At 43.2% G+C, this 23,143-nt stretch overlaps 1 protein-coding gene across 1 annotated transcript in view; it reads left to right on the top strand.

Moving 5' to 3' along the window:
* ark2ca (arkadia (RNF111) C-terminal like ring finger ubiquitin ligase 2Ca) overlaps nt 1-22,698 on the top strand; it is a 42,010-nt gene extending 19,312 nt beyond the window's left edge. The window contains exons 3-8 of the mRNA XM_078552951.1: nt 382-507; nt 4,575-4,701; nt 5,461-5,565; nt 12,949-13,044; nt 19,796-19,902; nt 22,581-22,698. Of these exons, the coding sequence (XP_078409077.1) occupies nt 382-507; nt 4,575-4,701; nt 5,461-5,565; nt 12,949-13,044; nt 19,796-19,902; nt 22,581-22,698 (679 nt within the window). The remainder of the gene's footprint in view (nt 1-381; nt 508-4,574; nt 4,702-5,460; nt 5,566-12,948; nt 13,045-19,795; nt 19,903-22,580) is intronic.
* Nucleotides 22,699-23,143: the final 445 nt, after the last annotated feature.

Raw genomic sequence — 23,143 nt, 5'->3', positions numbered from 1 at the left:
CCCCAAATGCCTTTTGATATAGCTGCCACCCTTTCCATAATAAGTATCAGCTAGTGTGGGATTTTGGGGACAATCCAGCTGTGAACCTAGGTTGAAGCTGCTCAAATTCATTTTCAGGCTCGTAACAAGTGTCAGAGAAGAAATTCTTTCCATTAATCTGGGTTTCCATCAAACCAAGGCTCCAGGGATAAAAGGACAGTTTTCCTGAACACCAAATGCCACCTAATCCCTGATGTGCTTGATATTTTCTTTTAATATGATTCATTTTTTTGGGTAGACATCAGTGGTTGAGCTCCTGGTAAATTTAGTGTCAGCCCTTCCTGAGTGGTTCTGTCCTGACCTTAATACCTCCTTCTCCAACTTTGTTGTGTTATTTTGTAGACGGACACAGGAAAGGGCCCCCCCTTACCCCCATCGTCTCCGGCCAGGCTTTGACTTCAGCAACCACGTCCATCCTGCTTCAGCAGTGGGAACACAGCCCAGGTATCTAACTGAAGGCACTGACTGGTAAGTCCTGGGCATGCTTCACAGTCCTTATTGGATTGGTCCTGCTAAGGCTGGAGGAGAGTTAATAGTAGGTCCTGTGCTCAAGCCAGGGAACAAAGAGTTGATATCGCCTTAATATTATAATTTTCTGCCCTCTGATCCAATGTAAAATTTTGTGAAGGCCGAGGAATGCAAATTGCGCAGTGAGATATTCTTATACAAATGCAAATGCATTTATATCCATTCCTCTGTCTGTTATTTTAGTGGAACTGCAAAACCGTGGATTAATGCTTCCATTAAAATATGGACTCAAAATGATACAAATACATTAAACATTCTCATGTTATTATTAGACACCACAATTTCCAGGCTTTTTAAAAATTCTTTCACAGGATGTTGGCATTGCTGGCTAGACCAGCATTTATTTCCCATTCCCTAATTGCCTTTGAGAAGGTGGTAGTGAACCAACTTCTTGAACTGCTGCAGTCCACATAGTGTAGGCAGAATGATAGAATCATAGAAAGTTTACGGCACAGAAAGAGGCCACTTGGCCCATCGTGTCTGCACTGGCGAAAAGAAGCCGCCCAGCCTGATCCCACTTTCCAGCATTTGTCCGTAGCTCTGCAGGTTACGGCACCTCAGGTGCATATCCACACACATTTAAAGTGAGTTAAGGGTTTCTGCCTCCACTACCATTTCAGGCAGTGAGTTCCAGACCCCCACAACCATCTGGGTGAAAAGATTTTTCCTTATCTCCCCTCTAATGCTTCTACAAATCACTTTAAATCTATGCCTCCTACTCACTGACCTCTCTGCTAAGGTAAATAGGCCCTTCCTATCCACTCTACCCAGGCCCCCACAATTTTGTACATCTCAATCAAATCTCCCCCCCTGCCTCCTCTGTTCCAAGGAGAACAACCCCAGCCTATCCAATCTTTCCTCATAGCTGCAATTTTCCAGTTCTGGCAACATCCTCGTAAAACTCCCCTGTACACTCATTTAAAACAGATGCGAAGGAATTTCTTCTCTCAGAGAGTAGTGAATGTCTGGAATTCTCTATCCCAGAGAATTGTGGAGGCTAGATCACTGAAAGTGTTTAAAGAGGAGGTGGATAGATTTTTGAAATATCGGGGAGTTGAGGGCTATGAGGACCTGGCATGAAAGAGGAGTTGAGGCCTGGGGCAGATCAGCCATGATCTTATTGAATGGCGGGGCAGGCTTGAGGGGTGAATGGTCTACTCCTGCTCCTATTTCTTACGTTCATATGTACCCTTTCTAATGCAATTACATTCTCTCTGTATAGAGGTGACCAGAACTGCACACAGTAGTCAAGGTGTGGCCTAACTAATGTTTTATATAGTTCCAGCATAACCTCACTACTCTTATATTCTATGTCTCGGTTAATAAAGGAAAGAGTTCCATATGCCTTCTCAGCCACCTTATTGATTTGTCCTGCTACCTTCGAGGATCTGTGGACATTCACTTAAAGGGCCCTCACTTCCTCTACACTTCTCAGTATCCTTCCTTTTATTGTGTATTCCGTTGCTTGTTTGACCTTCCCAAATGCATCACCTCACAATTCTGTGGGTTGAATTCCATTTGCCACTTTTCTGCCCACCTGACCAATGCATTTTTATCTTCCGGCAATCTACAGCCATCTCGCTATCTACCGCCCGGTCAATTTTTTGTGCCATCTGCAAACTTCTTGATCATTCCCCCTACATTTATGTCCAAATCGTTAATAAATACTACAAAAAACAGGGGGCCCAGTACAGAGCCCTGCAGAACCCCACTGGAAACAACCTACCCATCGCAAAAACACCCATCAGCAATTACTCTTTGTTTTCTGCCACTGAATCAATTTTGTATCCAACTTGCTACATTCCCCTGAATCCCGTGGGCTTTTATTTTTTTAACCAGTCTGCCATGTGGGACCTTGTCAAAAGCCTTGCTAAAATCCATGTAGATCACATCAACTGCACTACCCCATCAATCCTCCTTGTTGCTTCCTCAAAGAATTCGATCAAATTAGTCAGACACAACTTCCCTTAACAAATACGTGCAGATTGTCCTTGATTAATCCCTGCCTTTCTAAGTGATAGTTTATCCTGTCTCTCAGAATTGGTTCCAATAATTTGCCCACCATTGAGGTCAGACTGACTAACCTGTAATTATTCGGTCTGTCCCTCGCTTCCTTCTTAAACAAAGGTACAGTGTTAGCAGACCTCCAATCCTCTGGCACCGCACCTGTATCCAGTGAGGTACACCCACAGTGCTGTTAGGGAGGGAGTTTCAGGATTTTCACCCAGCGACAATGTAGGAACGGCGATATAGTTCCAAGTCAGGATGATGAATGACTTGGAGGGGAACTTCCAGGTGGCAGTGTTCCCATGTGTCTGCTGTGCTTGTCATTCTAGATGGTAGAGGTCATGAGCTTGGAAGGTATTGTTGAAGGGGCCTCGGTGAGTTGCTGCAGTGCATCTTGTAGATGGTACACACTGCTGCAACTGTGTATCGGTAATGGATGTTGAAGTTGGTGGATGGGGTGCCAATCAAGCGAGTTATTTTGTCCTGGATGGTGTTGAGCTTCTTCAGTGTTGTTGGAGCTGCACTCATCCAGGCAAGTGGAGAGTATTCCATCACACTCCTGGCTTGTGCCTTGTAGATGGTGAGGAATCAGGAGGTGAGTTACTCACCACAAGATTCCCAGGCTCTGACCTGCTCTTGTAGTCACAGTATTTATATGGCTAATCCAGATCAGTATCTAGTTAATGGTAACCCCCAGGATGTTGATAGTGGGGGATTCAGTGATGGTAATGCCGTTGAATGTCAAGGAGCGATGGTTAGATTCTCGTTAGAGATGGTTATTACCTGGCACTTGTGTGGTGTGAATGTTACTTGCCATTATCAGCCCAAGCCTAAATGTTGTCCAGGTCTTGCTGCATTTGGACATGGACTGCTTCAGTAACTGAGGAGTTGCAAATTGTACTGAACATTGTGCAAACATCAGTGAACATCCCCACTTCTGACCTTATGATGGAAGGAAGGTCATTGATGAAGCAGCTGAAGATGGTTGGGCTTAGGACACTACCCTGAGGAACTCCTGCAGAGATGTCCTGGAGCTGAGATGATTGGCCTGCTACAACCACAGCTTTCCTCCTTTCTGCTAGGTATGACTCCAACCAATTGGTCCTCCAACGCTTGATTTGCTGCGCTGAGATGGTGAGGGTGGGAGCGAGTGAACAGCACACTCCCTGCCTTCCTCACCCCACCAAAAATACTGTCAAATCCAGCCCCAAGTTGCTGACACCTCAAAAACAAATTAAAATAATTCATAAATGGTGAATTCAAAAACCCTATGCAAAGTGCTAATATTTGCAGATGGAATAGCAGAGGAATCATAATTGATAGCTCAAAAATTACAGAGTGAGTATGAACTAGAGTAGAGCCACGGCAGCTCCGTCACCTTCATTGTGCTTTCTTGTCCCTCCCGGAATGATATGAGCCGGTTGTCCATATTTCTAGGTTGATGGATCCGTTTGCCATAAATGAGGAGCACCTATTTTTAAGGTGCAGAGACTGCCTTTATGCCTGGGTATCTGATTGCCATATTTGGGTAGGATTCCTATATTTATATGGAGATCTCTTTTGTGAAAGTCACTTTCATTTTGGTATAGAGCTGGCAAAGTCTTTGCTAAAGGAGAGATACTTAAAGGGGATAGGCTTGTCTTTGAGCTCCAGAGGCGAATGAGATGAAAAAGGTGTTGAAAGGTAGATCTGATAGTTTCCTCAATACTTTGAAGTGGTGAAGCTGACTGGATTTGCTTTCAGTTCATCCATGAATGTGTTGACCTATTAGTGGCTTTTTAATAGGGCCAATGTGATCATGTTGCCACCATTCTATAAACAACCATTGTCTAACCTCTATTTGGTTCACAGTGCATGGTGAATTCACAATGTGAAGTATACATCCTCGTATTTAACCAGGCAAGAGTTAGTTTCAGAGCTGGAAAGTTTTGAGAAAAATGCAATAGCCACTCAGATGCAGTTACTCATTTTCTCCTGTTTCCTATTTGCTATTTTTGAAGGGATATCAGTGTAGAGGCTGGATTGCCCCCTACTCAGTACCAGGCCCTCCCAGTACATCGCTTACACCATTATCTGGCAACTTCCAGAATACATCATTTCTCCAGAAGTATGTCTTCAGCATCTGTGGTAAGGATGTTTGTTGGTCTGTTTTGGTTTTTTGCTCAATGTTAGCTGTTCTTCCATTGTTGACCTGCTTGGTGAAGTCAGAGCAGCTGCATGTCCTTTTATCATGGCAGCAATGTGGTGATGTGCTTCTACATGGCTTATGCTGCTGCAACATGTAACTACAAACAAATGCTATATATAGATTTTCATTAAGATAGCGCCCTTTTAACTCTTGCAGCTGAGTTGGTAAAGGCAGTTTGTAACTGAGCCGTACAGACACACAGCTCACAGGATGAGTTTCCAGTCTAGGCGGAGTTAGATGGCCTCAGCTATGGCAGCAGGAGGGTGATACCTTTGGGCTCAGAAACCCTTAGTTAGGGCAAAGGAATCAGTCAGGTTTACTGTTGCTATTGTGACCCCTGCTAGAAGTGTGAGCGCGTTTCCATGTGTTTGAGGACAGGATTGATCTCAGCTGCGATAACCGAGCACCCCATGCCTTTGGTTGAAAGTCAGTATTGAACATATTGTTTGGACTCACAGCTAAAGAGTACTGACCTGTAGAACCATCCACCCTGCAAGCAGTTACTCGCCTGCAGGAAAGAGGAGAAGGGGGTGAAATTTGGCAAATAAGAGAAAGCTATCTAGCTACTGCCTCAGCTGAGAATAACTAACTCATTGCAGGCTAAGAATTAATCGTGGGATCTTTCTGGTCTGTATGGCTCAGTAAGTGTTTTAATTTTTGGTTCATCCTTAATAATAAAAAAACTCTGTGTTTTCCAGATTATTCCTGACATGAGGAATTACCCTTATCCACATCTTCATCTGCTGGCACTCCAAGGGTTAAATGGGGGCCGGCAGAGTCCTGCTGTTAGGGAAAGTTATGAGGTGTGTCACTTGTTGTCATTGATGTTGGCAGAACTTAGATAGCTGCTTATCTATTGTCTTTGAGATTTAACAACATATTTGACTAACTTGGGATTGCACAAGATCTTCCCACCTCAGGATCCAACATGAAATCAGCTTGAGATGTTACAATATCACTGAGGAAACCTATCCACAATTTGGCACATATTAATGTGGCATTTGCAATTTCATCCTTAAGCAGAAGGGGTATACAGATGAACAGAATAGAAAATTGAGATGTCAGGGTGTATACTCTTAAGTTGAATAACTGTTGGATGCATAAAGGGAGCTTTACTCCATCTAACCCCTGCTATACCTGAACTTAAAATTAAATATTTCATTTTGGGCACAAACATTTCTCACCCAGGTTAGTACAATTAAAAGTTCAATTAAAAAAAACCCCAAAAATGGCATTGTGCTCGTATCCAGTTTCCAGCAGAATGTGAGTTCATTGTAATCTTTGTAATACCTGAGTAAGCATTAACATAGCAAGTATAACAATAAAGAATGAGTATTGCTGAAAAAAGAGACATTTGAAACTTTTTATCTTGCACTCATCAGGACACTTCACAAGAATACCAATATAAGGGGAAAACAACAATTTATACTGTAGGTGAAGAGAGTGCTGATTGGTTAGCAAGTTGACTCTGAGTGGTAGAGGCATTGCCATGGAGAATGCACCAGTGATGGTACATATGAACATACAAACATATGAAATAGGAGCAGAAGTGGGCCATTTGGCCCCTCGAGCCTGCTTCATCATTCAATAAGATCATGGCTGATCTGTTTGTGTTTTGAATTCCACATTCCCATCTACCCCCACTAAACCTTTGAATCCTTTGCCTAACAAGAATCTACCTATCTCCGCCTTAAAAATATTCCATGACCCCGCCTCCACCACCTTCTGAGGCAGAGAGTTCCAAAGTCACACAATCCTCTGAGAGAAAAAAATTCTCCTAATCTCTGTCCTAAAAGGGCAGCCCGTAATTTTAAGACAGTGCCCCCTAGCTCTGCACTCACCCACAAGAGGAAACATCATTTCCACGTCCACCATGTCAATTCTGTTTAGGATCTTATATATTTCAATCAAGTCACCCCTCATTCTTCCAAACTCCAGTGGAAACAAACCCAGTAATCTATCCTTTCTTCATGAGACAAACCACTCATTTCAGGTATCAATCTAGTAAAAGCAAAATACTGTGGATGCTGGAAATCTGAAACAAAAACAAAAAATGCTGGAAAAGCTCAGCAGGTCTGACAGCATCTGTGGAGAGAAAGACAGAGTTAGCATTTCGAGTCCGTATGACTCTTCTTCAGAGCTAAAGAGAAGTACAAATGCGGTGAAAGAAATGTGGTGTCAACATTAGCACCTCCTTTAGCCAGCACCACCACCATTAACACCCCTTTGACCTTTTGTTTATGAATATCTTTTGCAATCTCTCCTTTGCCTCCACCTATTACTGGCCTTCTATCTAGCTTCATCTGTTCCACCCACCTTTAAACAGTCTAGAACGAGTGCCCATAGTCTTAGACGAAGGGGTGGTCGATTTAAATCAGAGATGAGGAGGAATTACTTTTCTCAAAGGGTCGTGAATCTGTGGAATTCACTACCTCAGAGTGCAGTGGATGCTGGGAGATAGACAGATTTTTAATTAGTAACAGGTTGAAAGGTTATGGGGAGAGGGCAGGAAATTGGAGTTGAGGCCGAAATGAGGTCAGTCATGATCGTATTGAATGGTGGGGCAGGCTCGAGGGGCTGAATTGCCTACTCCTGCTCCTAGTTCTTATGTTCTCATATTTCACCAGATTTATACTTCTCTTTAGCTCTGAAGAAGATTCATACGGATTCAAAACGTTAACTTTGTCTTTCTCTCCACAAATGCTGTCAGACCTGCTGAGTTTTTCCAGCATTTTTTGTTTTAGTATCAATCTAGTAAATCTCCTTAGAACCGCCTCCAATGCATTTACATCCTTTCTTAAATAAGGAAACCAAAACTGCACACAATATTTGAGATACAGTCTCACCAATGCCCTGTATAACTGAAGCATAACATCCTTACTTTTCAGTTCAATTCCTCTCATAATAAAGGATAGCATTCCATTAGCCTTCTTAATTACTTGCTGTACCTGCATCCTATCTTTTTGTGATTCATGTACTAGAACACCTAGATCCCCCTGCAGTTTGGAATTCTGCAGTTGTTCTCTGTTAAAGTAATGTTCTGCCTTTTTGTTCTTCCTGCCAAAGTCAATAACTTCACATTTTCCCACATTAAACTCCATTTGCTAGATCTTTTCCCACTCACTCAACCTATCTACATCCATCTGCAACCTCCTTATGTCCTCTTCAGAACATACTTTCCTAACTATCTTTGTGTCATATATAAATTTAGCTACCATGCCTTCACTCCCCTCATCTAATTCATTGATATAAATAATAAAAAGTTGAGGCCCCAGCACAGGCCCCTGTGGGGTTCCACTCGTCACATCCTGCCAATCAGAAAAAGACCCATTTATGCATACTCTCTGTTTTCTGCCAGCCAGCCAATCTTCTATCCATGCTAATATGTTACCCTGTGCACTATGAGCTTTTATTTTCTGCAATAACCTTTGCTATGGCTCCTTATCAAATGCCTTCTGGAAATCCAAGTACAGCACGTCTACAGTCTCGCCTTAATGTACAGTGCATGTTATTCCTTCAAGGAACTCCAACAAATTGGTTAAACACATTTCCCTTTCACAAAACCATGCTGATTCTTCCCGATTACCTTGTGTTTCTCTAAGTGCCCAGCTATAACCTCCTTAATGATCAATTCTAACGCCTCCCTCATGACAGACAACAAGCTAACTGGCCTATAGTTTTCCTGTTTTCTACCTCCCTCCCTTCCTGCATAGAGGGGTTTTATGGTGACTGAAAGTTAACTGCCAAGCATTGTTTGAAATTTAAACCAGGCAACTTGTCCCTGATTAGTCAAGGCATTGCCCTAAGGAATGAGTAAGTGAATGACTGTCACTTATTTTGTTTAGCTGAAGCAGGCGCAATGTGCATAACAAAATCAGAAAATGCTGGAAAAATTCACTAGGTCTAGCAGCATCGTGGAGAGAGAAACAGAGTTAATGTTTTCAGTCCGTAAGACCTGTATGTTCTTTCTGTCTGCAAAGAACAGGGCCCTTTGTAGTAATATATGTAGTTTCCAGTATGCACAAATGCATCACATTGCGAGCCCGAACAGCAATCTTAAATTGGTTGTCAGCGTAATCCTTAGCACACTGAGGATTATTTAGCAAATGTTGTCCAATCACAGAATCACATCTAATGTTGGGCATTGTATTTTGAATTTGGCAAGCACAGGCTGGTTTGGATTTGGTCTGTACTTTACTTGTTGCGAACATTGGCTGGGACATGCTGTTTGATACGGTCTGCAGCTGCATGCAATAATTTCTTTACATGTCTTAATGGGCTCCATCCGGCACTCAAATTCACCCATGAGATAAAGCAGTCATGAGCTCCCCTTCCTTGATGTATTGGTTGAGAAATCTGCCAGGGATTCGCTACCACAGTCTACCGCAAGCCTACCTTCACAGCTCAGTATACGCATTGGGGTTCTTACGGTTCCACAGGCTATAAGATTGGTCTTATCGGCAACCTTGTAAATAGGGCCTGAGCATTTTGCTCACCATACAAGCTTGATGCTGAAATAGGGCACATCAAAGACATCCTGCAGGATATTGGCTACCCTGATCAGATCATTTTGCACTGTATATCATGCAAACTAATGAACGGGCCTAAGACCATCACTTTTGGCCCTGAAACGTGCCCAGTCTACCTCATATTACCCTGGAAGGGCAAGGTATCTCAAAACTTTGAGCAACAAATTTCATGCTGTTTCACGCTGCTACCATGCAGTAGCAACATGAGTGGTATTCTCCACTAACAGGATGCTGCCATCAAGCCAAGAAAATGTTCTGCCAACCACACAAATGAGTAACGTGGTATATGAATTTCAGTGCCAGTGTGATGACTGGCGAATCATTTCAAACAGCATACCCCAGCCAATGTTCACAACAGGCAAGGTAAAGACCAAAATCAAACCAGCCTATGCTTGCAAAACTCAAAACACAGTGTCCAACATTAGATGTGATTCCGTGATTGGACAACATTTGCTAAATAATCCTCAGTGTGCTAAAAATTATGTTGACAATGAATTTAAGATTGCCAGTCAGGCCTGCAGTGTGGCGTATTTGCGTGTACTGGAAGCTACATCTTAATACACAGGGCCCTGTTCTTTGCAGACAGAAAGAACATTTAAACACATTGCGCCTGTTTCAGCTAAACAAAATAAGTGACAGCCATTCACTGACTCATTCCTCAGGGCAATGCCGTGACCGTTCAGGGTCAAGCTACCAGTCCCCTGGACCTGATGGGTTGCATCCTAGGATATTAAAGGAAGTAGCTACACAAATAATGAGTGCACTGGTAGTAATCTTCCAAGAATCCTTAGATTCTGGAAAAATCCCAGAAGATTGGAAAACTGGCAATGTAAATGTCCTTATTCAAAAAGAGAGGCAAAAAACAGGTAACTATAGGCCAGTTAGCTTAACATTGTCATTGAGAAAATGTTAGAGTCTATTATAAAGGATGTAATAGTATAGCATTTAGAAATTCATAATATAATCAAGCATAGTCAGCATGGCTTCATGAAGGGGAAATCATGCTTGACAAATTTATTAGAATTCTTTGAGGAGGTAATAAGCAGGATAGATAAAGGGGAACCAGTAAATGTAATATGTTTGGATTTCCAAAAGGTGTTTGATAAGGTACCACACATTAGGCTACGTAATAAGATAAGGGCGCATGGCGTTGAGGGTAGTATATTAGCATGGATAGAGGATTGGCTAACTAATACAAGACAGAGAGTTGGGATAAGGGGGGCATTTTCAGGATGGCCACAGGGATCAGTGCTGGGGACACAATTATTTACAATATATATTAATGACTTAGATGAGGGAAGTAAATGTACAATTGCCAAGTTTGTGGATGACACAAAAATAGGTGGGAAGGCAAGTGGTAAGGATGACACAAAGAGTCTACAGAGGGATATAGACAGGTTAAGTCAGTGGGCAAAAACTTGGCAGATGGAATATAATGTGGGAAAATGTGAGGTTATGCATTATGGCAGCGAGAATAGAGGAGCTGAATATTATTTATGGAGAAAGACTGCAGGAAGCTACAGCACAAAGGGATTTGGGGGTCCTTGTGCATGAATCCCAAAAAGCTACCACACAAGTTCAGCAGGTAATGGGGAAGGCAAATGGAATGTTGGCCTTTATTTCAAAGGGAATGGAGAATAAAAATAGGGAAGTCTTGCTAAAACTATACAAGGCACTAGTTACTGTGAACAATTTTGGTCCCCTTATCTAAGTAAAGATATACTGGCATTGGAGGCAGTCCGGAGAAGGTTCACTAGGCTGATCCTGAGTATGGAGGGATTTTCTTATGAGGAGAGGTTGAGTCGGTTGGTACTGCACTCATTGGAGTTTAGAAGGATGAGAGGAGACTTTATTGAAACATATAAGATTCTTAGAAGGCTTGACAGGGTAGATGCTGAGGTTGTTTCCCCTTGTGGATGAGTCTAGGACTGGAGGGCATAATCTCAGAGTGATTACTCTGGGGTCACTCATTTAAGACCGAGATGAGAAGGAATTTCTTCTCTCAGAGGGTAGTGAATCTGTGGAATTCTTTAGCGCAGAGGGCTGTAGAGACTGTCATTAAGTATATTCAAGACTGAGGTAGGTAGATTTTTAATCAGTAAGGGAATCAAGGGTTATGGGGAAAAGGCAGGAAAGTGGAGTTGAGGAATATCAGATCAGCCATGATCTCATTGAATGGTGAAGCAGACTCGATGGGTTGAATGGCCAACTCCTGCATCTTATGGTTATGGTTTAAATTTCAAACATGGCTTGGCAGTTAACTGTCACTGGTGGAGTCTCCATGGCAATGCCTCTACCAATCAGAGTTCACTTGCCAACCAATCAGCATTCTCTTCACATACAGTATAAATTGTTGTTTTCCCCTTATATTGGTGTTCTTAAGAAGTGTCCTAATGAGTGCAAGACAAAAAGCTAAGACATGTCTCTTTTTTCAGCAATACTCAAGTTCTGTACTACCAAATGACTCTAAATAAAGAATGAAGGGCTGGTTCTCTAAAACAGTGAAGCACACAGTCTCCGTCAGATGTACCTTTCTATTAACATTCGGTCCTTGCCCACCTTCAAATACAATGATTCATACTTGAGTAGGGTCCCACTGAGTGGTGCCTTACCAAAGAGGTCCCTCTTCATGTGTGAGCACAGATGGTGTGTGCTGGCTATCATTCAGTACGTTGGAGGCTTCAAAGCTGAATCTGATCCTGTTCAGGTGCACTTCTCCAGCAGTGATTGATAGTTATCAACAATGGGAACTCTGGTTGAGTTTCTCTCTGCCTTCCTAGGGATACTCGAGGATTAAAAACTTAAAAAAAGTTAAATCATGCCCCTCAATTCTCATTTGTTAAAAGTCTAACTCACTTACTGTAGTTATAAGTGATGGTAATATATCTTAGAAATAAACCCATCTCAGTTTGTTTAAATGGGTTCTCATTCTATTTCACCCTTTGTGATTGTGGACTTACTTCTACATATTCTCTGCCAGTGATAGCCCAGGATATGTGTAGCCAAAGATAATTGAGTGCTCCGTACTGTCTCGGCCAGGGACATCCAGAGTGCTGTCCGCCTCATGCTGCCAGGGGAACTGGCCAAACACGCCGTCTCCGAAGGCACCAAAGCGGTCACCAAATACACCAACTCCGTTTAGGTCGATCATTCTAAAGGTTATAAACATGATGATTTCTATGCAGCTGTCATCTTTGGAAAGCCACTGGCCTGGGTGTGAGGTGTGGCTAGATATTGTGGAGACTGCCTCAACTATCTTCCAGGGTTATGGGGGAAAAAAAAAATTCCTTTAAAAAATTGAAATAAATGGGGTGCTGTACCTCATAGCCTGACTGAGGGTAGGGATGCTTGCTCTGAAGGATAAAATAACTTATTAAAGTTGTAAAAGTAATTGAAAAATTTAAAATCAGTGACCGCTCCCATCAAGTGCTCCCAGATTGCATATACCTGACTGGTAATCCTGGAACAACCCATAGAAAGAAAAAGAATGACTTGCTATTCTGGGCATCTTCTGCCCCTCAATCCACTGAATGGCAGATTGACCTGACATGGAAATCATAGTGATGGATGACATTATACAAACCCTTCATTTAATGGCATGCACAAACCCTCGTGTATATATTAAGGTAATAATATATGATTTCTTGCCGGTTTCAGGAACTGTTACAACTAGAGGACAGGCTTGGGACTGTAAATCGTGGGGCCATGCAGAATGTGATTGAGAGGTACACCTTCCCGCACAAGTACAAGAAGGTGAGAATGGATACCTCTAATAGCTACTTGTGTCATTCAATGCTTTTGTTGCACTACCCTCATTTATGGTCACAGGAGATCAGTAGGCATGTGGTTGGGACTGGATAGGATTGGGTTAAGGAATGTGGTAATGGTGAGATGAGGAATTGAGTAGAAGGAGAGGGGGATGGGGCAGGAGAAGGGATGGAGTTAATGTGGATGGTATAGGGGTATGTGAGAGTGGAAGGGAATGATGAAGGGGCAGTACGGATGAGGAATGGGAAGTGGTGTCTAAGAAATGGACACATCTTTGAGGGGGATGAAGGACAGGGATGGGGTAAAAGTGTGAGGTGGTTTGAGAATCAGATGAGAAATGTGCAGGTATGAGGACTTAATATAGGGGGTGAGGAATTGAGGAGAATATTTGGTAGATGGTTGTGAAGAAGACAGTGGTGGATAAAGAGTTTGAAATGGGTGACATGTATGGGATGGGATGGATGTGAGCCATGAGGTTGGGATTTAAAAATAAATTGTTTCATGGCATGTGGGCTTCACTGGCTGGGCCAGCATTTACTGCCCATCCCTAGTTGCCCTTGAGGAGGTGGTGGTGAGCTGCCTTCTTGAACTACTGCAGCCCATGTGGTATAGGTACTCCCACAGTGCTGTTAGGGAGGGAGTTCCATGATTTTGACCCAGGGACAGTGAAGGAAGGCGATATATTTCCAAGTCAGGATGGTGAGTGACTTGGAGGGGAACTTCCAGGTGGTAATGTTCCCATGCATCTCCTGCCCTTGTCCTTCTAGGTGGTACAGGTCGCGGGTTTGGAATGTGCTCTCTAAGGAGGCTGGATGAGTTCCTGCAGTGCATCTTGTAAATGCCTGCCACTGTGCGTCATTGGTGGAGGGACTGAATGTTTGTAGATGTGGTGTCAATCAAGTGGGCTGCTTTGTCATGGATGGTGTCAAGCTTCTTGAGTGCTGTTGGAGCTGCACTCATCCAGGCAAGTTAAGAGTCTTTCATCACACTCATGACTTGTGCTATGTAGATGGTGGACAGGCTTTGGGGAGTCAGGAGGTGAGTTACTCGTCGCACAATTCCTAGCCTCTGACCTGCTCATAGTAATAGTATTTACATGGTTAGTCCAGATCAGTTTCTGGTCAATGGTAACCCCCAGGATGTTGATAGTGAGGGATTCAGCGATGGTAATGCCAGTGAATGTCAAGGGGCGATGGTTGGATTCTCTCTTGTTGGAGATAGTCATTGCCTGGCACTTGTGCTGCGCGAATGTTACTTGCCATTTGTCAGCCCAAGCCTGGATATAGTCCAGACCTTGCTGCATTTGTACATGGACTGCTTCAGTATCTGAGAAGTCACGAATGGTGCTGAATCATCAATGAACATCCCCACTTCTGATCTTATGTTGGAAAGAATATCATTGATGAAGTAGCTGAAGATGTTTGGGCCGAGGACTCTACCCTGAGGAACTCCTGCAGTGATCTCCTGGAGCTGAGATGATTGACCTCCAACAACCACAGCCATCTTTCTTTGTGCTAGGTATGACTTCAAGGATAAGGGCAACAGATAGATGGGAACACCACCATCTTGAAGCTCCCCTCCAGGCCACCTACCATCCTGACTTGGAAATATATTGCCATTGCTTCACTGTCGCTCGGTCAAAATCCTAGTGCTTCCTCCCTAACAGCATTGTGGGTGTAACTACACCACAGGGACTGCAGCGGTTCAAGAAGGCAGCTCAACACCAACTTCTCAAGGACAATTAGGGATGGGCAATAAATGCTGGCCCAGCCAGCGAAGCCCACATCCCATGAATGAATAAGAAAAGCCGGCAGAGATTCCCATTGACTCCAGTTCTGCTAGGGCTCCTTGATGCCACACTTGGTCAAATGCTGTCTTGATGTCAAGGCAGTCACTCTCACATCACCTCTGGGGTTCAGCTCTTTTACCCATGTTTGAGCCAAGGATGTAATGAGGTCAGGAGCTGAGTGACTCTGGCGGAACCCAAACTGAGTGCCGGTGAGCAGGTTATTGCTAAGCAAGTGTCACTTGATAGCCCTGTTGATGACCCCTTCCATCACTTTACTGATGATCAAGAGTAGATAGGGCAGTAATCGGCTGGGTTGGATTTGCCCTGCTTTCTGTGTACAGGACATACCTGGTCAATTTTTCACATTACCAGGTAGATGCCAGTGTTGTAGCTGTACTGGAACAACTTGGCTAGGGGCAAGTTCAGAAGCACAAACCCTCAATACTATTGCTGGAATATTGTCAAGGCCCATAGCCTTTGCAGTACCAGTGCCTTCAGCTGTTTCTTGGTATCGTGTGACGTAATCGAATTGGCTGAAGACTGGCATCTGTGATGCTGGGGACCTCTGGGGGAGGCCGAGATGCTTCATCCACTCACAATTTCTGGCTGGAGATTGTTGCAAATGCTTCGGCCTTATCTTCTGCACTGATGTACTGGGCTCCCCCACCACTGAGGATGGGGATATGTGTGGAGCCTCCTCCTCCAATGAGTTGTTTAAGTGTCCACCACCATTCACAACTGGATGTGGCAGGACTGCAGAGCTTAGATCTGATCCGTTGGTAGTTGGTTATGGGCACGGACAGCTTCTGTTTTGCACAGAATACAAGGCATTTTGGCACCAGCTCTTGGCTGGTGGAGTCTGTCACTATGAAGCTGTCTCTTTAATGTCTAGCATGTCAGGCTGATATATGCAATTCAATATCCTGTTAAATCATAGCCTCATTTAACCACTTGGATTTTGAACTACTTTGCAGCTTTTCACAGATACAATTAGTATTCATTGTTCCTCCTATGTTCCAAACACATTGGGCGGAATCTTGTGCCCTCTATTGTGACGGGTTTGGTGGTAGGGGGCATTTAATCAGGTGGGAAAGTGACAGGTGGGTCCCCCGCCATCTTTCTACCTCCACCTGGATTAAGTCTGTGTTGGGAGGCCCGTGGATGGCTTTCCCACCTCACCACCAATTGAGGTCACTAATTGGGAAATTAATGCCACTTAAGTGCCTCATCCTGTCGCCGCTGATGTTAACCAAGTGGCGGGCGGAGCGCTCACCATGTGGGGAGCACAGCAAGAAAACCCAGACATGTTTGCTTGCGGATTCCAGAGACTCCCTCGTTCAAAGGCACCCAGAGCCTGATCCAGAAGACCATAAGACCATAAGACATAGGAGCAGAAATTAGGTCATTCGGCCCATCGAGTCTGCTCCGCCATTCAATCATGGCTGATAAGTTTCTCAACCCCATGCTCCCGCCTTCTCCCCGTAACCTATAAGACCTGATCGAGGAACTTGGCATTGGGAAAAGAGGAAGGCCACCAAAAGCTACCCCCTGCCTTGCTGCCAACATCCCCCCACCCCACTGTCACTCACCTGTGCCTGGGTCACTCCTCCATCCAAGCCCTCGGGTGGGTGTAGTACTAATGGCTGCCATTGCCTCCCTGTTGGCGCTGCCAACTACAGAAGAGCTGCTCCTTCAACTCTTAGCGGGCAGACCTTCTGCCCCAGAGATCAAGGATCCCAGGGGAAGTCCACTGCTGGCCTGTTAATTGCATGAGTGGCACTTAAACTCAGTGGGCCTTCTTGAAAAGAGGTGCCATGGGGGTATTTCTGGCTCTCCAGCCGATAGCCAAGACCCCCGTTGCCTCCACAAGATTCCGCCTGTTGCATATTTTGAATCATAGAATTTTTACAGCACAGAAGGAGGCTATTCATCCCATTGTGGCAGTACCAGCTCTCCAAATAAGTAATTCATTTAATGCCATTCTCCCACCTTCTCCCATAAACCTGCACTTTCTTCCTTTCCAGATAACAGTCCAAATCCCTTCTGAATTCTTCAATTGAACCTGCCTCCACCAGACTCTCAGGCAGTGCATTCCAAACCTTAACCGCGCAATGCATGAAAAAGTTTTTCCTCCTGTCGTTTTTGCCTCTTTTGCTAATTACTTTAAATCTGTGTCCTCTTGTTCTTGATCCTTTCATGAGCAAGAACAGTTTCTCCCTATCTACTTTGTCCAGACCCCTCATGATTTTGAACACCTCTATCAAATCTCCTCTGAGCCTTCTTTTCTCCAAGGAAAACAGTCCTAACTTCTTCAATCTATCTTCATAACAAATTCCTTATCCCTGGAACCATTCTCATTAATCTTTTTTGCACCCCACCTCCTATGCTTTCACATCCTTCCTAAAGTGGGGCATCCAAAACTCTAGCTGAGGCCGAACTAAAGTGTTATAAAAGTTCAATGTAACCTCCTTGGTCTTGTACTCTATGCCCCTATTAATAAAGCCCAGGATACTATATGTTTTATGAACCTCGTTCTCAAACTGTCCTGCCACCTTCAATGACTTCTGCACATATATACCCAGGTCCCTCTGCTCCTGCACCCCCTATAGAGTTTTACCCTTTATTTTATATTGTTTCTCCATCTTCTTCCTACCAAAATGAATTACTTCACATTTCTCTGCATTGAACTTCGTCTGCCACCTTTCCACCCATTCCACCAACTTGTCTATGTCCTTTTGAAGTTCTACACTATCCTCTTCACAGTTCACAATGTTTCCAAGTTTCATATCATCCATAAGTCTTGAAATTGTGCCCTGTACATCGAGGTCGAAGTCAGTAATATAAATCAGGAAAAGCAAGGATCCCAATGCTGACCCCTGGGGAACTACACTATGAACCTTCCTCCAGCCCGCGAAACATCCATTAACCACTCCTCCCTGTTTCCTGTCACTCAGCCAATTTTGTATCCATGTTGCTATTGCCCCTTTTATTCCATGAGCTATAACTTTGCTCACAAGTCTGTTGTGTGGCACTGTATCAAATGCCTTTTGGCAGTCCATGTACACTACATCAACAGCATTGCCCTCATCAACCCTCTCTGTTGCCTCTTCAAAAAACTCTAGCAAGTTATTTAAACATGATTTTCCCTTAAGAAATCCATGCTGGCTTTCCTTATTTAACTCACGTTTGTCCATGTGACTATTAATTTTATCTGAATTATAGTTTCTAGAAGTTTCCCCACCACTGAAGACTGGCCTGTAGTTGCTGGGCTTATCTTCACACTTTTTTTGAACAAGGGTGTGACATTTGCAATTCTCCAGTCCTCTGGGCCCACCCCTGAGTCTAAGGAAGACTAAAATATTATGGCCAGTCTCTCTGCAATTTCCACTCTCATTTCCTCAGTATCCTTGGATGCATCTCATCCGGTCCTGGTGCCTTATCAGCTTTAAGTACAGACCTCCTCTTTATCAATTTTGAACTCTTCCAGTGCCTGTATTACATCCTCTTTCACCATGACCTGGGTAGCATCTTCTTTCTTGGTAAAGACAGATACAAAGTATTAATTTAGCTATGCCCTCTGTGTCCATGCATAAATCTTCCTTTTGGTCCCTAATTGGCACCAATCCTCCTTGAATCACCATTTTACTATTTAGATGCTTTTAGAAGACTTTGGGATTCCCTTTTATGTTAACTGCCAGTCTCTTTACATACTCTCTCTTTGCTTCTCATTTGTTTTTTCACCTCCGCTCTGAATCTTCTATATTGAATCTGATTTTCAGTTGTATTTTCAATCTGACACCTGTCATAAGTATACTTTTTCTTAATTTCTATCTCTTTTGTCATCAGGGAGCCCTGGATTTGTTTGCCCTACCTTTCCCTTTTGAGGGGATATATCTTGTTTTTTCCCAAACTGTTCTTAGGCTGGATTATTCTTTATCACATCATGCATTCTTGGCTGAGAGCTCAGTGATCCATTAGGGAACTTAGACACCTGAGCCCCAGGGAAAACATTGCTTGATTGACAGTTCTGGCTCTCTGAACTCTTCTGTCATTTCACAATGTTTATTTACACAGGATAAATGAGGTTTCACGTGCTTGCAGTTTCAGCTATTGATATTTTAAAGGGTCTGCATGATTGACACTTTTATTGGCCTGTAGTAAAACGGATCGTTTTTAAGAAAGTTGAAAATTATCCAGGCATGACTATTTTTCAAAGATTTTTTTACACTTTATATTGTCATGAAAGGGTTCATTGGTTTTATACAGTGTATAATGGGTGAATGGGCATGGAAGTGCCATAACATGGCATGGGGCTATAAGGGGCCAAAGTGAGTGAATGGAGACATACCTTGGTCTACAGGGGCATGAGGGGCCTTAGTGAGTGGGCAGCATGAGATAGCATGGATGGGGCATAGGGAGTGTGTGTAGGGGGTGAGGCGGTGTAAAGGGTGAGGTAGAGGGCTTTACTTTTTCATTCTAACTGGGATGAAGATAGCTCCTAAGCGGGCCTTCTAAACAGCCTGCCTCCACACTCAGCAGCCTTTGTGGGGTTCTCCACAATGAAAATCCCCTCTTCCCTGGCACTTTTGCCCGAGGTAGGTGGACTGAGCCGGGAATTTTCCCAACTGCCTCGAGGGTGAAAATCCAGCCCACTTTGAACCACTTTCAGATACTTCAAGCATTCACTCAAATGCAGCCAATATACTGTGCTTTGAATTTGTTAGCAATTGTAGTTCATGCTTACGCAGCAAGTAGTGTTCTGTGTTGGGGAGTTTTTGTACCTTTATAACTATCTCAGGATTGAATATGGAGACAAAGATAAAAGACGTGATGTAGAAATTAATTTTAAAAAGGCAAAATATTGATCGTAGAATTTCAAAGTAATGAGGAGTCAACTCCATTGTATCAATGAACCTCTGGCTTAATTAATTTCTTTTTTTTTTGCAGAGAATGCAACAGGACCTTAAAGGACCAAAAGTGGATGAGGAGGATACAGACTTTGATGAGAAGTGTACAATCTGTCTATGTATGCTGGAGGAGGGAGAAGATGTCAGGTATGTTAAAAAAGAGATGTTGTAATTGAGATATTTTACAACAACAATGGATGCATTGTCTTGTAGAACCATGGTAACGGTTGGAGGAAAACATAGAGGGGAGGATTTTTCCCTCGTCGGGCAGGCTGGGCGGGGGTAGGCGGGATTCGTCAGGAAGCCAACTGCTGCCTGTGATTGGGGCCGGACTGCAATTTCAGGCTGGCGCCCACCCAGCATGAAACATGCGCTGCAGTGCTCAGTGCCGCCTGTGTGGAGTGGGGAGGAGGGCGAGAGCCCAAGTTCGCGCATGCACGTGGGTGGGTGCTTGAAGCTCACTGAGGCACAGAGCTGCTTCGGGGGATGAAGGGTTTAGAACATTAAAAATAAAGATTTCTAAAATGTTTTAAAGTCACACTCTAATTTCATTTTTATTTGCTGTTGGAAATCACATCCCACCCGTGGATGACGTTTCCTAAAAAATGCAAAGGCCGCTTGGCCTTTTCGTCTGCCCGCCAACCGTTAAGGTTGGGACGGGCAGTGAAAAATTTCATTCAATTACCCTATTAATGGCCTTAATAGGCCTTATAATTGTCGGTGGACGCACTGCCGACTCTGGCCTGCACCCATCAACCAAAGTATCGCGCGACACTGGACACTCGCCCAACGTCATTTTACACTTGGTTGGGTCGGGCACGCGCCCGCCCGACAAGCAGAAAATTATCCCCAGAGTCAGTGATAGTTTGCAACATTATAATACTGGTGTAGGTTTTGTTACTTGTATGAAGAACGTATGTTGCTGTATGGATGAAGGATCAGTTTCAAACTGTTTCTATTGGGAGGAGGGTTGATAATCAGAGGACAGAGATTTAAGATACTTGGCAAAAGAACCCAAAGGGAGATGAGACTTGTTTTTTACCTTGCAGGTTGTTTGTATCACATTCAGACTTGGGACACAAATAAGTTCTAGGTTAAGAGTTTGGTTTGGAGATTTGAAATCCAAAAATGAGGAATTCTAAAGATCTGAAAAGAAAATGTAAAGAAAAAGAAGTTCAGATTTGGAGTGTCGAAAGTGTCCCAGGATCAAGTTCAAAGATTCAAATAGGACCATGGGATCATACAGCACTGGGGGCCATTCATTTTTCAAAGAGTTAATCCCCTCCAATATTCCCTTTTCAAGTACATATCCAGTTCCCTTTGGAAAGTTATTGCTGAATCTGGTTCCACCACCATTTCAGACAGTGTCTCCCAGTCCACTCTAAACCCAACCGCGAACACGAAGCCAACTCCAACTGAATTCCGAATTTGAACCTGAGCTTGGGTCTGATGAATGGTTGGTAAATTGAAGCTTGTTCTTGCTGGAAAGGGGAGGAATTTGAGATTATCCGATAAAAGTTTCTCAATTATGAAGGAGACAATTACTTTTGAAGTGTAGTTATTGTTGTAATAAGAAAATGATTGCAGCAGCCAAATTGCAGGCAGGAAAGTCTCACTAGCAGCAATATGATAATGACCAGATAATCTGTCTTAATCATTTTGGTGGAGAGATAAATCTGCAATGTGAAGATTTTTATGAAGGAATGTTGGGCCTGATGGATTGGATTTCATTGAGATTCAAAGACCCCACGGGAGTAAAACAAAGCACAGGGTGTAAACTATAGCTCTGAATTCTGGCATGAAGTCTTCTGTATGTAACTGTTAAATATGAGCACAGAAACCCAGTGTTTCTTTTCAATCAGCTGTCCGAGCGCAAATTGCACTAATAATTGTACTCGTTTTCAGAAGTGGTTTTATTCCCTCAGGTTTTAGCTCAAACTTATTTGAAGATCAGGGAACGTAAAATCTTCTGTAAACCAGTGCAATGGAGCAACATCTTAGAATTTAAAAAAATTGCATGAACAAATACTCCTCGATGTATGATGAAGGAGATTGCTAATGTGATTCAGAAAAAAAATCTCACTGAAGATTTCAAAATCTACCTGACGGAATTTAAAAATGAAAACTTGGAGTGAAAAGAAAGTTCAAGTAAAACTGACATGAACTGCGATCGAATAATGGAAGAATACGTAAGCAGATGGTGGGACAGAATAGAATCATACAGCACAGGGGTGGTCATTCTGTCCATCATGTCCATTCTGACTCTTTGAATGACCTAGCCAATTTCTCCCACACTCTGCTCTTTCTTCATAGCCCTGCAATTTTTTTCATGATCAAGTGTCTGTCCAATTCCCTTTTGAAAGTTAATATTGAATCTGCTTTCACTACCCTTATAGGCACTATATTCCAAACTGGAACATCTTGCTCCTTATCTCCCTTCTGATTCTTTTCCTAATTCCCTTAAATCTGTGTCCTCTGGTTACTGGGCCTCCTTTCAGTGAAATCAGTTTCTCCTTATTTAACTCTGTCAAATTTTGAACACCTTGATGAGGAGATGCCAAATGGTCCCAAATTTTGGTCCCAAATTGTAGTGTCCTTATAAAGCATTGTGGGTGAATAGCTTGGGAATACTGACTATTAAAGTTTAGCTGTGAAGATTTAGCATTTGGCAAAAGTACCCTACTATAAGTAACCATCTTCAGGAGATGAAGAATTGCAAGGAGACAAGTAACTCAAACGTTAAAAAGAATATTTGGCGTGCATGTCACGAATTACAGATGGTACCGTGCCAAACAGCTAATGGTTTGTTTTGTGTCTTTGTTCAGGAGGCTCCCATGCATGCACCTGTTTCACCAAGTCTGTGTGGACCAATGGCTGGCCACCAGCAAGAAGTGTCCAATCTGCCGAGTAGACATTGAAGCACAGCTGTTACCAGACAGCTGATCGAGCAAATGATTGCCTTTATCCCACAGTAAGCTGGGTGGAATTCAGCCTTGTAACCGCGAATTGCCTTTTGAGTGATCTATTTTTGAAACTGCATAATGTGAATTGAGCAGTGGTGGCCTTGTGTTAATGAGGGCTTTAGTCACTTTAGAATAGGGCAGGTTTGACATAGCCATATGGAACAATGGATCATGGGAGCTGGTTCTCCCTGAGGATAGTGGGATTTATCGTTTGTATTAGAGTTTTTATTATAATTATTAATGGGCAAGTATATTCTATAGTGAATTATTCAATAACTCAATGTTGTAAATTGTACACTTGCCATTCGCTTGCTTATGTTTTAGTACCGTCCATCAGAGACAACCAAGGATCAGCCATTTTGCTTCCCTTGCTATGACATCATGACATTCTGTATTAGTGACAGCACAAGTAGAAATCTCCACTT

This window comes from Cetorhinus maximus, chromosome 1, assembly GCF_964194155.1.
Source record: "Cetorhinus maximus chromosome 1, sCetMax3.hap1.1, whole genome shotgun sequence".
Taxonomy (NCBI): domain Eukaryota; kingdom Metazoa; phylum Chordata; class Chondrichthyes; order Lamniformes; family Cetorhinidae; genus Cetorhinus; species Cetorhinus maximus.
This window is presented reverse-complemented; position numbering and strand designations above follow the sequence as displayed.